This window comes from Oryzias melastigma, linkage group LG21, assembly GCF_002922805.2.
Source record: "Oryzias melastigma strain HK-1 linkage group LG21, ASM292280v2, whole genome shotgun sequence".
NCBI lineage: Eukaryota > Metazoa > Chordata > Actinopteri > Beloniformes > Adrianichthyidae > Oryzias > Oryzias melastigma.
This window is the reverse complement of record NC_050532.1, coordinates 6,291,116-6,309,471: the sequence shown is the minus strand read 5'-3', so window position 1 is coordinate 6,309,471 and position 18,356 is coordinate 6,291,116. Positions and strand designations below refer to the sequence as shown.

Here is an 18,356-nt window from a genome sequence, read left to right as displayed (position 1 = left end):
CCACATCCTTCACTTTTTCAATAACAAATTCTTTATTAAGTCAAAGAAAAAGCAAAAAATGTTCTCAAAAGATATTAAAGTATCTCTTTTTGTAACACAAACTAAAACCCCATGTCATTCACAACACAGCAAGCTCAAAATAAATATGTACAGTACTTTATAAATTCATCTCTATCTTAATAACTACATCTCAAACGTACAAATCAAACAGTTAAGGCCTGTTTCATATACAGTGTGTGTTGCAGTCCGCGCTAGTGTTTACAGAAGGCTTATTTGGCATTTGCAGAGACCTTTTGGCTCTGCCTCTCTTTTATTTATTTATTTTGTTCATTTGCTTGATCTTGAAAAACCCTTTGACAGAATCATTGGAATGTACCATTAACCAAGAAGTTTGATCCCTGAATGAAATGGGCAGGGTTTCTTGTCCAACTATTAAAGCTTCAGATGATCACATGACATTTTTAGGCGAAGACCTCACTAAAGGGATAGCAAACGCACAGCAATGTGAGGCTGAATTTTAGAAAATATATGTGGCAAATGCACAGCTGCGTTAATCTGTTTTTAATGCAGGTTTTGTTTTTTCCCCATTCGTCAGATGTTTGGAACCTTCTCCTCTTGAATTTTTCGATGGTTTAGTGCGTCCCGTTGGGCAGGAGATCTCCTGATCTCAGCAGAATGCCTCTCAGCCTCTCACATGATTCCACGCACGGACTTCTGGGATCGGGAAGGTGCACAGCAGCTTTGTAAAAACACACCCCATGAGCCTCAGGCATCATTCATAGTCTTCCTCATACTCGTATTCGTCCAGGTCCAGGTTGCAGTGCGAACTGGGGATCTCAAAGAAGTGTCTCTTTGTCAGGCCCAGATCGCTGGAGATGTGTTGTCCCAAAGAGCTCAGAGGGTTATCGTACCTAAACCAACATGGAGAACAGCGTTAATATTCAAAAACAGTCTACCAGCTAACTAACCATTAACCTTGTCAGTTAAAATCTCTAAAATGCATCCATATTTATTGTGCTAGAAAAATAATTCCAAAAAAACAAAATAAAAATATTTTTGTATCCGCATTTTTACTTTTTGTTATTAAATCTAGATTTAAAAAAATCCTAACTTATGAAAGTGTGGAAAAAGTGTAATAAATGACATGATGTTATTTAACCATAAACGAGCAAAACAGGCACTGAACTAAAGATCATCAAGACAACATTTATGCAGGGATGAGCCTTTTTATGGATCCAGGGAAGGGACACAAACCAAAACTTCCACAGTCCATTTGTGAGAAAATAACCAGGATAGTCAGGAACTCCAAGTCTGCTTTCTTGCCAATGAATTAAAGAAGAGATGGATGATTGGTTTTCATGGATCAAAATCCAACCAATAAATTACTTTTATTAAAATCCAAGAGCAAAAATGTGGTTCTTTAGTCTCATTCTACAGATGGTTTATTATTTACAAGAAAACACAAATAAAACCTAACAATTAAAGCTACGCCCCACCCCATTGAACCTTACTGGCCCGCTGTCATTAAATGCTCAGTCAGCTCTGTCAGTCTGCTCAGAGCTTTGCATAATTTACTCATGACAAAACACATTTTCAAAAAATTGTGTCCTTTCTGTCGGTTTATCTCCATAGAAACCATTTTATTTTTTGGTAGTCTTGGGTTGAAAAACAGGTCTATGTAATTTTCGTAAGAATCAGCAAAAGTACATTTTTGTATTTCCTTAGCAACAGAGGTTTTATGTTAACCACGCCCACATTCCTAATATAATTATACTGTGTTATATATCATTTCATTCAGCTTCTGCCAGGGATCCTTGTATTAGGTTTTCACAATATTCTGATAAAAAATAAATAAATAAATTGCAAGTGACAGGGGAACCCCACTTTTGCGAGCTCGTTACACAAACGCTTTGGAAAAGTAAAAACCTGCATTTTTTTTCCCCCCAGAGTACCTATGATGCTTAAGAAGTAAAGAGTACTAAACTGGTTCGAAACATACTTGGAAAACAGGAACTATTTTGTGTCAATTGGTAACTTCACATCTGAGCCAGCAGAAATTACATGTGGAGTTCCCCAAGGCTCCATCCTAGGGCCACTTCTATTTAACATCTACATGCACCCACTGGCCTTGCCTTTTCTTGGTACATCAAAATCCCAAGGAGTTTAAATTTGTAGCTGGTACTAAAGGTGTTTTTTGTATTCAAGATTGCGGCCTCTTCCTGGGCTCAAAGGTCAACAAAACGTCAGTGATGGTTGTAGACTTAAGCTGTGTGTGAAATTTTGTTGGGATACAAATATAGTGATACATACAGTGCAAAAAATCACAAAATTTTCAACTTTGTCACAAAAGTGGCGCCAAGTTGTAGGTTGTTTAGACACGGCCGACACGTTTTGGTTTTATTGGTGGATTTTGAAATACATTTTGGCTTCATTCATTTTTTGACATTTTCTCCTGCTGTAATGTAATTTTTAAGGGGAGTCAATAACTGTGCTGTGCCCACAATTCGTTTTCACCAGGTACCAGGGGCGTGCAAATTCTTGTGAGTTTTTGAGTATATCGCGGGGGTAAATTCCTCCCTCAAAGGAGAATTGCAAAAACAATCTGGTCCTTGCAGACCGGGACTGCTGCGGGACAGAATAATGGACTAGCTGGTTGGTAGGAACAAAATTGGATTTCACTTTTTTTTATATCTAATTCCTGGCAAGAAAGCAGCGACTGAAAAGCTTCTTCAGAGGAAGTGTGACTCAGGAGCACCACATGAAGGTGAAAAAGGAATAAAGAGAGGGTTCAAACACCATCTTCCAGCTTGTCTTGTCCAACCTTTCTGATGGGGCTGGTAAGGAAGTGAGGAAGGAAAAGGGGAGGTTATTGACTACACCTTTCCAAAGAGGAAGAAGAAGAAGGGTGGAGGAGGAAGATTTCTTGTTCCTGCTCGTACTCCGAGTCTTACCTGCTCTGGTAGAGAACTGTCTTTAGAAGTCAGTGGTGCTCCTAAAAAAATTGCCACACAACATGCCTGTCAACGGCCTCATTTATCACTGACTCAGTCTCTGCTGATGCACTTTATCCGTGCGGCGCGGCGGGGGTGGAGGGCTGGGGGTGGGGGCGAGGCTCTGCCAGTGGGGTTTTTGCAGACTGTACCTGAAGCTCAAGTTCAGCTGACAGTCATCTACGACTGCACAGCCGCTTTTTTCCAGACTGTCAACACGCCAATCATTACAGCCTTTTTAAGAATTGAATTATTATTAACTTATTTACTTTAATACGCAAAAAGAATTTAAAGCAGAAAAAAAGGCAATTTTTCAAATTAGTAGTAACCCAAAAATGACATAAAATTTTACGAGTAAAGAATCATAAAAGAAAAAGTTTTCTGCATCCTTCACAATAAAAGCCAGACTTTTATTTAGAAAAATCAAAAATCGATTAAAACTATATGAACTAAGAATCTTGCATTTGCATTACTCTAATACTTAAAGTCGCACACCGATCATCTATTTATCTATTGTAAAAGCATTCCATGTGGTCTTTTAAATGTGATAATAATTTGGTCAAAGTCTTAAAAAACTCGTTTTCTAGGACTTAATTTCTGCAGAGCGACAGATTAGAATTTCACCTTTTAGGTGTTGCTCTGTTGGCACAGAGCAACCCCGTCCACCCTCCTCCCCTCTCTGCTGCTAAGAGCGCTCTGTTTACATGCTAGCTTACACCCCCAACCTAACATTACCGGTGCAACAAGAATGGCGAGCAATTTTGCAGCTATCCAGGGGTACAGTTTTGAGTCAGATGTCAGTTTGAACAAGTTCAATGAAAATATTCATGGATCTAGTTGTCTGCAATGCATTGGAATATGGGCTCCCATTGTGGTTTCTATGTCACAGATACAAACTTTTTTTAAATGGCATTTTTTTAACTATTTGAATAAAGAAATACTCATAAATGCATTTGAAGTTTAATTTTCTTTAAATATGACCTCTACCAACAGAAAAATGCTACAAGAACATGATAAAAACACCAAAATGACCATTGTCATCACTGAGTCTTTAGGGGATAAAAAAAAATCTGCTTTTATTTTGAAAAAATGGTCTTCACTACACTCAGTTGTTAGTAGATCCCTATCAATATTGTACATTTCTGTCAATATTTTGACACTTACACATCATTGCACTGATCATTGGCAGCCTCCTCAGCCACTAGGATGTCGTACTCCTCTGCCGCGTACTTCTCCCAGTCTGAAACCTCCTGCCCGTCTGTCTCCGCCTCCTGAAGGACGTTCAACAACCCATGGTTAGGGAAGAGCGGATGTGAGGCGACTGGAAACTGCGACGGCTTTTCATCTTACCCTGATTACAGAGAAAGGGTCTCTCTGCTCGTGATCCAGGTACTTCTCAATGTTGAAGAAAGTATCAAAAAATATGTGGGACAACTTGCACCTCTTGAGGTCACGAAGTGTGATTTTACCTGTAGGGGTGAGAGGGTGTATTTAATAAGGTCACATTAGAGCAGGACTTTAAATATGGAAAGCAAGTATAAAATAATTTTACTCTAGATGTTTTAAAGGCTTTGAAGTCTTAAAAAACAGACATTGCAGCAAATTAAAATGAGTTAAATGTCATTTTTTATTTAAAACAGACAACTTAAACATAGAAAAAGTAAAAAGAAAAACTTCTGGTAGCAATGTTTTGCAGGTGTTGGTTGATTAACCTCATTTTTAAATTGCTAGCATGTGAAGCTATTAGCTCTTCTGATCTCATTACACACCAGTCATTTTTTGTCTCTACGGGAACCTCCATGTCTGGAAAAGTACCAAGTCTGACCATTTAACCTCAGGATCCACACAACGTGAAAGTTCTGGTGGAAGTTTCCTGATTCCAGACACCACTTAACACTTTCAGATTTCTGCCTGTCGGCTTTGGTCACAACTGACCTTCACAATGTTGTCTTTAAAAAGCCACTCTGATATAAATTGTGTTTTTGGTGTTTTTACCATGTTTTTGTGGCATTTCTCTGATAATTAAGAACATAAATTAAGAAAATTAAGTGTGAAATTAAGTATTTCTTTGTTCAAATTGTTGTGTATCAGGAGCAGATGGAAAAAAAGTCATTTGAAAAAGATTGTATTTGTGACATGGAAAATAGAACGGACGGGTCACAAGCTCCCATGTATTGCAGACGACTAGATTCATCTGATTTCCTTGTCTGAGCTGGCATCAAAACTAGACGGCTGCAGAGCTCCAATATTGCTCACTATTTTTGTTGTGCCAAAAGTGTAAGGTTGGAGTGTGAGGGGCTGTAAGCTAGCGGCACAGAGATGATAGGAAGTGGGGGTGGGATTGCTCCATGCCAACAGTCCTGGGAACAACTCCTACTGCCACTCTGCAGAAACTATGTTCTAGAAAATAGCTCAGGTTTTTCCCAAAATCGGCATAATCCTAATTAAAAAGACAAAAACAAAACTACCGGGAACGTTTAAAAAATAGATTAAAATCTGTATTTTCGGTGGAAATTTTCAGTGTTTGTTGACTATTCCAGCAGCTGTTCACAGACGACCCAGTCATTACTGCCAACTGTTCGCTCCTGTCATTTAGCAGTGATCTGACCTGAAATGTCACAGCTACCTCGATGATACAAGACAAACAGGAACCCAAACAAACATGACACTAGGTGGATACATGGGGAACAGGTCGGACCTTCCACCTCAGGCTTGACCAGGTCAAACATTTGGCACAGGCAGTCCTCAAAGGGAAGTGGCTCGATGGCCATGGCCTCCAGCTTCTGACACTGCTCCTCATAGAAGAACTCCAACTCATACATGCTCAGGACCCCGTCCCCATCCAGGTCCATACAGCGGAACCAATACTCTATGCTAGAAGAAAACATTCAGCAAAGAATTAGAAACAGAAACCTGCACAGAAAGTGGTGCTTTAACTGTATGGATACCTGGTGTCTGTCTTCTTGTCCTCCTCAGAAATAAGAAACCAGACAAAGTCTGCATAACTTATCCGTCCTTCTTTGCGCACTCGTCTGTCCCTGATAAAACAGACCAGACTGAGCAGTTTGAACCAGAAACAGAAGATCAGAACACAAATACGAACATCCAAACTCACCTCGTCACTGTTCCTGAGAATATTCTCTCAATCATTCTCTGTGAAATAGCTGGAAAACAAAAATATTAAAAAAATTAAAATACAGCATAGTATACATGTTGTTTTTTGTTTAAATAGATGGTGTTGATTCTAGAAGACAAAACAGATCTGTGTTCAAGCACATGTCAATCAATCTGTTCAAAATTGGACGTGTGCTCTTAAACCTTGATCGTTGTGCCTCGCCAGGTCGTTCTGATCGATGTAGAGGTCATGGTCACTGTCCAGCTCCCAGAACTTGCAGTAGATCACATAAAAATGCTCATAGGAGAAATACTCCGTCAGCTGATTCACATCCTCCTCTTGTTCCAGCAACACCACATTCTGCCCAGCAAGAAACATTTTCTTCTTAAAACTCAAATATTCAAACATGCTACATAGATAGTGTTATGAACATATTTACATACTCTATTTTCAGAGTATAAGTTGTGTTTTTCTTTTTTTGCATAGTTTGGTTGGGGGCACGACTTTTAGGGGTTAAAGAAAATATTTATTTAGTGAAATATTGCGATACCTCATTTGGCAAATCTTGTACCAATTTAAAATGCTGCCAAGATAATTATTTATAAGCGAACGAGTAGCTTAGCATCTTCTGTTTTCCCCTTAACCTCAGGTAGTCTTTTTCAATGTCATAATCTTAAAAAAAAAAAAAAAAAAAAAAAAAAGAGGGCGGTGTGTGCATCAGTATTTACTACTGACATCAACGCAGAAGAAGTCCTGCTCAGTCTTACACCAAGCTTAGTGGAATTGTTCCAAAGCGACACAGAAGATGAAGAATTCAACAGATTTTGTGATTTGAAGTAAAATAAAAACTTTCGTTGACTTTTTAGCATTTTCTTTATGCTAAAGTTATATGAATAATTTTGTCATGTGTCGTGCTAATATAATAAATTTCTCCTATTTTTCATGAAGCTAATTCAGAATCAATGTGTTATGGAAAGAAAGCGTGCATAGATTTAGTCGATTAAAGTTATCCATTCCATTAATATGATTTGCCTTTACAGATGTCTGTTACTGTTCACGTATTTTGTCACATAAATTTCTCCCAAAAGTTCGACTTATATATGATTTTTTTTGTCTAAATATGCTTTTTTTATTGATGTGATTCAGTTTGATTTATATACGATTCCTTTCTTCTTTATTATGCTTTTTTAAGCTGCTGCAACTTATATTCCAGAGTGACAAGTCGAAAAAATATGGTAAATTTAAGGGTTAAAATTAATTCATTGTCTGATTCTAAAAATAACTATTTAAAACAACCTTAAATCATGTAGTTAAACATTGGACATTAATCCAGAGAACACTTACCTGAAGAAAGTTACTTTTCCTGAGCTCATTACATGTTATTTTCCCCGTCCATGACCGGTTCACATTATAAAATATCCTCTGAATCACCTGTAAGCGTCCAGCACAAGCAGCTTATTAAACATTAAAGTAAACATTCAAACTCTAGACCATTTGAGGGCCTGTCGAGCGCTCTGGTGTGTGGGATGCAATACCGTGGTGATGTATCTGGAGTGGAAGTCTGGGGCTTCTTTCAGAAAGGCCAGGCCTGCGTGGGAGTTCACAACATCCTGGAAAGCATAATGTTCAAATTATCGATCATATCAAAAAGAACTATCAAAGCGGCTCTGAAAATCTGATGTCTGCTACTAAAACAGATCAGTGGCTAAATTTGGCGGTTTCAAAGAAAGGTTAAATGGCAAAGCACACGTTTCCTATGTGGAAGACAAAAAACTACCACAAATCCACAATAATTGATATATCAGAGGACTAAATATCATTTTTCCACACTATTAAAATGGGCTATAAATGTATAAATCCCTATTTGCTCAAATAATTAAAATAAAAGATCAAAGTACAACTTTAACCACAGAGTGAAGAACATTCTTTTAGGCATTTATGTGCTTTTAAGAAATAAAGTTCTAAAAGTTAAAAACCTCCATTATTCTGATTTCAAACAGCATATTTTATACCATTTTTATAACTATATAAATGTAAACATTTATCATGCATGCTATCCCAACTGTATTGAATTGCAATACTTGCAAAAATCTGTAATCTTTTTGACACAATCGGACATTTTAAATGATCTTTGGCGTTTATCTCCTCATGAGAATTCACTACAGTTTACTTCATACTATTATTAGCCTTTAAAAGAACACTTAGGGCATGAACTTTTAATGTTTTTCATGACTTTTACTGTCTAAATTTCAATAAAGTGTAGAGATAAAATCTGCTCCACTTTATTTGAGTTGTTAAAAAACAGATGAGTTGGATCAAAACAGAAAAAGACTAAAAATACAAAAAAAAAAAACCTATGATACACATTTTAAGTAGAGAACTACTGAAATAATTGCATTTTGATTCTCAAGCTCATAATTTAATTTCATTTCCAAGTTTATTTGTCAAACTAACGTTTGAAAGTTTTAAAAGAAGGTTTTTTGCCATGACTACTGATTTAAACAAACAAAAAAATGCAAATTTTCAGTCATAAAGAGATGAATTCTTACAATAAACGCAGAAAGATTTTTTTTCCAGAATAATATTAATTATTAATGGATTTAATTGATGTTAGATTTAAAAAAAATAAAATTAAAGATCAATAGATTAAGATCATCCCTAGAAATGCTATAAAAATCTTTTGGCAAACATTTATATTAGTATACATGCCCAATTACTATCAATAAAGCTTGAATTTTGCTTAATAGAATCTCTTTTATATATTTTTTCCCACATATACTACAGACTTAATATAAAACTTAAATTTTTCATCATCCATATAAAAAAATCCTCTTTTTAGAAGGGGAGTCGAAAAAAAGCCTATTTTGCAGCAGCAGCAGCAGCTAAGCCGTTGCAATGTTACCATCCCACACTGATGCCTTCAGCACTCTCCCTCAATGTGGCAGCCTGTACCTGCAGGAATGGAATAAAGTCATCTTGTTCCAGGTAATTACAGCCCGGCTTGGCCAAGAGATGCACAAATTTAGAAGCATCATCGTGGCAGGTCTGCAGAGTTCTGGAGAAAAAAAAAAAAGAGGAAACAGATGGTTGCAAATATTCTCTTATGCCATCTCTACTGTTTTATCCTTATTTCCTGGTTTTATTTAATGAATTAAAAATGAAATTAGCAAGTGCATAAATGATAATGGCTAAAAAATAAAGGATTTATTGTTGTGGCTGAGAAAGGCTCAGTCATAGACTTAAAGACTTGGTCTGTCACCATAACTATTGCTCACAAACTGCCTCCATTCTAAAGTCCAGTCGTGTTTTCTTTCAGTTTTCTTCAACAAAATAAAATCTCAATGGAAGTCTTTGAAAGCACTCATTTATGCTTAGAGAATCCTGCAGTAATAGTCGTTTCTATTCCCGAGCAAACACTCATTGTGAGAGCGGCTGGGAGTGAATGCACCAGCGGTCCACTTAGAACAAGAGAAGCTATTGTCTTACTTTCGCCACACAGCCACAAACTTGTGAACAGACACGAAACCCGTCCTGTCGCCTCCAGCCAAGCAGAACAATGGCACTTTCCAGTAGAGGGGACACTCACAGGCCTGGAGGGGGAGACGGGCAGCCATGTGAGTCAAGTATGTAAACAACACAAAGGTGAAGACATGTTTCAGAATGTCCATCCTTCCTTAGGCCCTATTCTTCAATAATATCTTCTTTATGACTGTTGATAAACACCAATAATGACATCAATGGTCAGCTTGCACCACTGCATTCTTACCTTGGCAACAGCCCCCATATCCTCAATGGTGGCCCTTTCATTTGGAAATTGGGAAAATATTTTCTCAATTCTGGAAATGAGGCCGTCGATGTTGAGGTTGGCTTGGGGCCGGCCCTGTGGGAAGTAGAACTTGGGAATGTTTTCGCTCTGCGCTGTGGTGACTGGCACTTCCGTCCTCACCTGAGCCTGAGACGGACACAGACGAGAGCTGTTAAAGAGGGCGCTGGGAAGCGTTTACATGCCTGGCCTCAAGTCCGCTCACTTTAAAACAAACAGTACTTTGCTGACACTCGTGTAAGCACATCTCCAGGCGGCCGGGCTCATCATGGAAAAATTGCTTCTACTCAACACTCATAATCATTATCCATTTATCTGTAATGAATACCCCTCTGACTGGCATTCCTATAAGTCTACTAGTAATGTGAGAATGGTCATTACATGGGTAAATTTGGAAGATCCAGAACTTTTGGTAGTTTTTTTGTTAGACAATGACTAAAAGAATTTTATAAAGAGCCACTGTTCATGTCAAGATTCTTGAATTATTTGACAATAATCGTGATTTTTTTTCTTTGGTTAATAAAAATCTATCTTTAAAGAAACCATCAATGTTTGACCCTTACTTTAGAGCGCTGAAGTCAGCAGATCACGTCTTTAAGAAAGAGACCGTACTGAATTTTCTGTCCTGGCAAGAAATAGAAATTCTGTCGATCTTTAAAAAAAACACTCGTCTTGGTGGGGCAGGGGTGGTTAGACAGCAATGTACCAACGTTTACGTCTCTTGGTTTTTCGTCTGCTTACTGCCTGACAGAAAAATAGCTAGAAAATAACATGTCTTTTGGAAATGTGCTTTATTTTGGTGGGACCAAACATGAGTTTTTTTTGGCAGAAAGAAATAAAGATAAACTTAAATTTCAAAAGAAGTGAAAGATGGTGATTGGAAAATAATGCTGTTGAACCACAGAATTAGACCACAAGTCTTGCTTTATTGGGTTTCAAGGTAAATTAAAATCTCAAAAAACAAAAACTTCTCTCAAAATTGAAATATCGCTTCTGTTGATTTGGATAGAGAAACGTCAGAGTCAACATTTTTTCTCAGAACTGCAAATTTGGATGCATTGGACCATTTTACTGAGAAAAAAAAGTTTTTTTTTTAAAGTTCTAACCACTTAAAATTTGCAACAAGGTTGTTTTATAACAAAAATGTCAAGATAATGAGAGTGAATCATTAGACAGATTTTAGTTTTCCCAGTTGTCCATATCCATCAGCTTTACATCATTAAAATGTATATATTTTTTTACAATAAACAAAGAGTTTTTTTATGTAAAAGATAACATTGAATAAAAAAAGATCATTTTAACCCCCAAAAAAGTTACTTTCAGAATTGTGATTACTGTTGGTAAATGTAGTACTTTTTAGACACATAACTACCGCAAAAGGAGTTTTTTTTTACATCTATTTTTTTGTCTGGAATTATGGGAAATAGGATAAACTCTTATGAAGTAGATTGCACCACAAAAGGTGGATTGAGCAGATACAATTAGATCTGACAGAATTTTCCATCTTAAATATTCCACTTTATGGCCCACCTTTAGTATCAGCATTCGATTATTAAACCTCTTGGCATTTATTTAAAGTTGTATTAGCTGTAACCTGTGCATTCATGGTGCAAACATTTTTTATTATACTATTTGATTTGATTTAGGAGGAGACTGATTGGTTCTAATCTAGTCTAGCACATCCCAAATCTTCTGAGTGAGGTTTGGGTCCGGCCTCAGTGGAGGCCAGCCGATGTGTGAAGATTAGGTCTCGTGTTCTTTAAAGCACTCGTGCCACCGGGGCAGAAAAGGTCTATTGTTAGAAGAACCGGGTCAGTCAGTGCGGTACAGATAACTCGTCAGCTGACTCAATTGGTTGCCAGCTGTAGTTCATTGAAGATTCTTTGGCATTTTCCTGACTAAATACAGGTGGTTCGTTACACTTTTAGCCAAGCAGTTAATGCTGTTTTTCAACTTCAACACTGCTAAAACAGACACTGCTAAAAAAGAAGGCCAAAATTCTGACCCCATTGGTAGATTTTCTTTAAATAAGCAAAAATAAATAACTAAAATCTCCAAATGGAGTCAGGTAAATGGTCTTACCAAGAATTCTTCAAGAATTTCTTCATGACTCACAACTTAGTGCACCATATTATGCTTTCGCCATTTTGTAATGGTGTCCGAGTCTATAATTCCAAAATCGAGTGATACATTTCCCATAAGTCGCTGCCAAAAACCAGTGAGCATTGATGCTCACTAGATTTTTGACTATAGACAATAATGCATTTCATTTTAGCAAATTTTAATGCAAAAAGAAAAGTATTTACCTTTTTTTATTCATAAAACAATGTTTTCATCATCAGAACATAGTGGATTGATAAATATTCTTCTTAAGATACTCATATTTATCAGGTGTTTACTTCAGGAAACTACTGATGTCAAATTTGTTGCTAGAAAAAAAAAAGTTGCAAGCATGGTGTTTAAATTAGAATCCAGGGCACTAGTTAGTCCTGCACTATACACTTTTTTAGTAGTTAGGGTATTTGGACATAGCCTAAGATTATTTTGTTATACAGAAATTTCTTGATACCTAATTTTTCTTGTAGAATTTTTCATGAAACAAGTGTTTTATTTTATTAAGATTCAGTTTTTGCAGTGAAATTGTGGTTACTAAAAGAGGTTGCTTTTTTGTAGACTATTACCAAACCATACTTTATATTACCTAAAAATATACTCATTAAATTATTCAGTTTAGCCTTGAATAATAGAAAATGTACCAAGAATTAATACGATTTATTTTCCAAGTGCCACGTGTTAGCTATGGTCCACTGGATTTTAATTTGACAGAACTTAAAGTTACAGCCTAGCTGTGTTTATTTGCAAAAAACAAAGAGGGGGTATTTTCAGGAGGGACTTAAAATGTTTGCATTTCAGACGCAACCGTGGATATTTTATAATCTCTGTGTGATAATCGTCTCACTTTCTCTAGAAAAATGATGCTTCTGCTCATCTGTAGTGTGTGTTGGTGTCAGCCTTGGCTATAAAAGGACATAAACATCTCCTGCTGGCCCACACTCTCCCCTCTCCCACTTCACTCGCACAGCACAACTGCTAAGCCACATGACATTTTGCGCACTCTCTATGATGTGGTCTGAAAGGGGACAGTCGGGCATTGTGATAAAGAAGACACACATAGTAAAAAACTGGGTAAACAGAGCTAACATCCACTAGTTTCTCTTTCAAAGTAAAAGAACAGACTTTGAAACTGATTGATTCACTACCTGTATGTGGTGCTCATAGACTCCAAGTCAAATGTTCAATGTCACATGCTGAATAAAAAAAGCAAAACATTCTATGTCCAAGAGAGTATTCTGAAACAAAACCTGCCTGTCCTTGTTGAAAGGCTCTTAACCTCTTCTTAAACCGAGAAGGCAGAACAAAGTCACATCCTCGTGCCAGCAAGGCCAGCTCCTTCCTCAGGTCAGGATCCTGGCGTAAAGAAAGCTCCCTTATCCTCATCCTCGCTCCGAGACAGGATGGGGAAACGCACAAACAGAACACAACCTCAATCCAGTGGTTTCTTCTCGACTGCGCGGATCGTTAGGAGTGAAAAGCGACAGGCAGTGGTCGTCCTCTGTCGAATATGCCCCAAGATCGTCCTCTGTCAGAGTGAGAGTCCCTTAATGCAGGAGAGCAGCTGCTACTGTGACTCTCCCTCCCATTCCAGATCTGGTCGCACAATCTCGGCTCAGCCCTGCCTGCTCATCTTGTCCCAGTCTTTTCCCAGCATGTATACACGCACAAACACTCAGGCACACACAAGGGTCAGGGAGCTACTGCTTCAGAGCAACAGGGGAGATAAGGAGCGACTGGTTGCACATGTGTGTGTGTGTGAGAGGGGTGGAAGGGGTGTGATCTGCCCTTTCCAGTTTGCATACCTCACTTCTCATGGAAAGTTATGTAAAGAGAAGGACCTGTTGTCCACTTGAAGGATGCATCTCGTTTCTGTGACACAGTGATCCACAGGCAGTGACATTTCTCTGAAATACTCCCACTCAAAAATACCTCAGTGGTGTGAGCTGTTAGAAAAGGACAGCATTCCTCCACAAGCAGCAAAATAAACCAAAAAACTCAAAGTCAGTTATTAATCGACAAGAAAACACTACAAATATGAGCTTCATGGCAGACAAAAGTTTTTTAAGCAACAAACTTTATAATTTTATGCATTTTATCTTACACTTCTTTCTGTTTTGCTTTCTTTCTTCCTACTAATTAAAGTTAAGGAGCATTGGGGACATGTCAGATTTAAAAAATGATGACCAAACCGACCTGCCACTATTAAAAGCACAGAGTGGTTTGGGCAATCTTGGAAACACGATCTGGGGAAACTAAAGTTACAGACAAACATCCACTTCCGATTGTTGCTATGGGTTATAAGACTTCGCCATAAAAGCTAGAATTAAAATTTTGCACTGATGTCAGTTTTTAGAAAAACTATGTATATCATCTGTGCTCTTATAAATACATCAAGTATTCATTATTTTGGTTTAATGACAAGTTTGGGAACAAAAGTCATTGCTGTTGTTGACCTTGAACACACCAAACTGCAATGTGTTCCAACTAAAGTAATTTTCTTCAATAAAACAGGTAAAAATATTTATTATGACCACAGCAGTCCTGGACTGCTAGCTCCAGATTGTTTTTGCAATTTTGTTTTCTTACTGCGCAAAATTTTACCCAAGCAACAAACTCAAGAACTCATCCAAATTTGCATGTACCTAGTACCCAGTGAAGATGAATTTTTGACAAAGTTACTGCCCTAAACAATGACATCATAGCTGGAGAGACTGTCAAAAGAATGGATAGGGATTCAAATCTCTAATGGGTTTCAAGAAAAAAAAAGTATTTCAGAATCCACAAAAAAAGTGAAGTGTCAGGGATATCCAAAGGAAGTTTTAAAATTATTATGGGATGGCCACAGGAACTACAGCTTGGTGGACACTGTGGAAATGATCTGAAATTATGTGATTTTTTTCATTTACCCACAAAAATGAAAAAAATAAATAAATAAAATTCTGTTTGAGCAATTTTTATAAAATTTGAAACACATTCCACTAGCTTAAGTCTACAAAGACAACCAAAGTTTTGTTGAGCTTTGACAATCACACCCCACCCACGACAAAAAGTCTGTAACTTTAAGACCTACAAATGTCATATATTATACAATATAAAAGCATTAGGAGTGTGGACAAAAAAACCTCTGTTACCTTTACTTTTGCAGATTCCTCTAAAATGAACAGGGACCTGTTTGTCACCCCTATGTGATCAAAAAATTAAATAGTTGGTATAGAGATTAAACAGAAAAGTCACCCTTTTTAAAAGTATCTTCATGAATTTATCATATGCCGCTCTGACGATGGTGGATGTGGAAAAGGGCGAAAGTGAGGGGCATGTAGCAAAAAGGGGGCATGGGAGCTTTAATTTACGCTTATTATTTACTTACAATTAAGTAAAATAATTGGGACTTGTATTGTCACAGCAAATTGTCATCTTCATATATGATTGCCCTTGAAAGACTAAAGAAAACTCTGGATGAAGATTACTATCCACTCTGAGTATAATAGAAGCACTACCACATGTGTGCTTTGTTAATAATGTCAGTACTTCAGTAAGCTACATCACAAATCAAAGGACCTCAAAAGCGACTGAAGGCGGTAAATGGTAGATTTCAGCACAACGAAGTGCTTTACCAAACCCCATGTTTTCTGTCTGATGGCTCAACGAGAAAAGCGATGCGTCTGAACAGCAAACTGCAGCAGTAATCTGATTTGTCTACAGACGCGGCAGGTCACATTCACCTCATTACGCAACAGATGAAGTTACAAAACTCAAAATTTGAAGCGAGTGACCATTAGTCAGGTGACAAATTATTGAGTGAGTTCTTCACCTAAGCTTTAGCTGACAGTGTTTATTATCAGTGGCCTTCAAAAAATAAATAAATAAACAAACAATCTATGTTTTGAAATAACTTCAATATTGATTAATATTTCTGATTTTTGTCAATCAGACAATCCAATGGAACACTTGACCTTTAGACACAAATAGCCCAGAAAAACAGAGAAAATAAGTACTTCAGTCAGGGCCAGTAAACAGGTATTTAATCACCTGAATGGCTGTGCTGTCAGTGGCAGGACAGTGCATTACTTTATTATGTATTGTTCTAGGCTTACTTTTATTTAACACTAGAACACAACACCACTAAGTAACCCAGTTTGACAATGGAAATTAAAAACCCTCTCATTATTATTTACAAGAAAAAGAATACAACTGGCATAAAAACAAAACATGAGCCTCAAACATTTAATGTCTTTAAAAAAGAAAATGAAAAACATTTGGGACAAAGTGAGAACTAATCTGAATTACTGTGAGCTGTGAGTATCAAAGTATAATGGAATTGTTAGAATTCAGATTGTAAAAAATAAGAAAATGTAACCTATGTATGTATTTGTATTTATCATTGCTATAAAAGTAAACTAATGCTAACTAATTTGCACAGAATTTGGTACTATGTGCATTTTGCCTTTGAGTTTCCTAGTAATGGGATGAACCAAAAATCTAACATTAGTGGTGCAACAAAACTGGCGAGCAATCATGCAGCTATCCAGCTGTAGAGGGAAAAAAGACGTACATGGATCTACTTGTCTTAACACATCAGAATAGATCGGAGCAGAGAGCTTGGAGCCCACCCAGTGTATTTTCGACGTCATAAATAAGCTCTGCATTTTACTCGTCTGCTCCTGATTCACAGCGATTTGAACAAATAAATACTCAAAAATACAAATTCTAGCTTAATTTTTCTAATATATGTCCTCCAACATGAGAAAATGCCACAAGAACATATTAAAAATACAATTTTCATTGGAGTGGGTCTTTAATATTGTTTAAATATTTTGAAGTAACCCTAAAATAACTAAAATAACAGTGGAAATGCAGAGCAATCAGTACAGTCAGACAGTCTTTTTTAAAATAAATCTTAGATGTGACAAAATAATTAGTAAAAGTAAAGTAAAATCTGACTAGGATAGCACAAAAAAGATCAAATATAAGAAAAACCGCAAGCCTAAGGTATAGTGATTAAATCTAAAATTTAATTTACACACAAATACACTTTAGTTCTCACAGATTATTCAGTAAAAATATTACTTAGGGAAAACACTTGGAGTGTACAGCTTTGTTCACAGATTAGCTACCTTCCTGAGAGCTAAATCAAGTCCTCGGTTGGAACCACAGTTTTCCATTCTACAGTCTTAACCCACAAGCAACTAAGAATACAAAATTAAAGCTCTTGCGGGAAACATTTTAACACCTGGTTCTCCTTGACAGGTCAGGCAACTGATAATGTGACTTCAGACCCTCTGCTTCAAATAGCTTCCATGTTGCTGAGCTCAAGCAAGCAAGTTATAAAAATACATCAGGAGAAATCCACATTTTCCAGAATGCAAAGAGTCCAAAAGAGATAAAAAAAACAACAATCTCAAGGAAATGATATTCATACTGGAGTATATTTTAAAGTAGTTTGCAATTGTCTAGAAGTTGGTTCTGCAGAAAATTGTGCTCTTAACTGTACAGCAGGTGACAAAGTCAGGAGTTTATAGGGAAATAATATTTACACGGTGCACTGTTAAAATAAACAAACTAAGACCACACATCCAGACAATGAATAACATCTAATACAAGCATTTTCAAAAGTAAATTACTGAGAGGATGAATGTGCTGCCACACCTCTTTTCCTTCCCAGAGTTCTGGGTATCTAATTCCAACACAGGGGAACCGAGGCTATCTATATCAGTGTCTGATGTCAAAGTCAGACCAGCTGCTCCTGGCTCCATCAGTTCAACATAAATCGAATTTTTGACTAATCCTTTTAAGAATGCATCCGTGTGCAGGAATTCATTTTGTTGTTCAAAAATAGAACTAGTGCAATAACACAACCTCACAATCCATTTAATGTTTACAGGCGTAGCGTTGGCTCGTAGAATGACACATCAAAATACAAAAAACCCTCGGAGTGTTGCCTTATTTTAATCCAAGGAAGGGCATTGGGGGCAAAAATTACAGAGAAAAAGTTTTGAACATTTTCATATGTAGACTCTTTACACCTAAATATCATAAATTCACACCTGATGGACTAAATAAAGGGGGAATACACCTACAAACAATTTAAAGTAAGCCTACTTTTTATTGCTTACATTTGTAACTTAATACCTATAATCTTTTCTCAACACTGTAGATATTTCTCAAAAAACAAAAAAAGGAGTAGTTTTTTCAGGTTTGCCATCAAAATTTGCATACATAAATAAATCTCAAATGATGTGAATTTAAAAAAAATTCAGATGTTTTTAGAAAAAATATGTTAAATTACATTTAAATTCCCGCTTAACCTGCAGGT

The 18,356-nt window shown here is 36.9% G+C and overlaps 1 protein-coding gene across 3 annotated transcripts in view; it reads right to left on the bottom strand.

Moving 5' to 3' along the window:
• Nucleotides 1-8: 8 nt before the first annotated feature.
• ppp2r3b (protein phosphatase 2, regulatory subunit B'', beta) overlaps nucleotides 9-18,356 on the bottom strand; it is a 20,728-nt gene continuing 2,380 nt past the window's right edge. Inside the window, exons 1-13 of one of the 3 annotated variants that reach the window (XM_024286257.1) lie at nucleotides 13,295-13,753; nucleotides 9,872-10,057; nucleotides 9,592-9,695; nucleotides 9,058-9,160; nucleotides 7,641-7,715; nucleotides 7,450-7,536; nucleotides 6,309-6,465; nucleotides 6,106-6,154; nucleotides 5,939-6,028; nucleotides 5,689-5,864; nucleotides 4,341-4,459; nucleotides 4,155-4,261; nucleotides 9-911 (exon numbers count right to left, since the gene is read on the bottom strand). In XM_024286257.1, the coding sequence (XP_024142025.1) occupies nucleotides 773-911; nucleotides 4,155-4,261; nucleotides 4,341-4,459; nucleotides 5,689-5,864; nucleotides 5,939-6,028; nucleotides 6,106-6,154; nucleotides 6,309-6,465; nucleotides 7,450-7,536; nucleotides 7,641-7,715; nucleotides 9,058-9,160; nucleotides 9,592-9,695; nucleotides 9,872-10,057; nucleotides 13,295-13,426 (1,524 nt within the window). In that variant the 5' untranslated portion in view covers nucleotides 13,427-13,753 and the 3' untranslated portion in view covers nucleotides 9-772. Of the gene's footprint in view, nucleotides 912-2,951; nucleotides 2,993-4,154; nucleotides 4,262-4,340; nucleotides 4,460-5,688; nucleotides 5,865-5,938; nucleotides 6,029-6,105; nucleotides 6,155-6,308; nucleotides 6,466-7,449; nucleotides 7,537-7,640; nucleotides 7,716-9,057; nucleotides 9,161-9,591; nucleotides 9,696-9,871; nucleotides 10,058-13,294; nucleotides 13,754-18,356 lie in introns of those variants that run through there. The other 2 variants (XM_024286256.2, XM_024286255.1) reach the window with 2 other exon arrangements.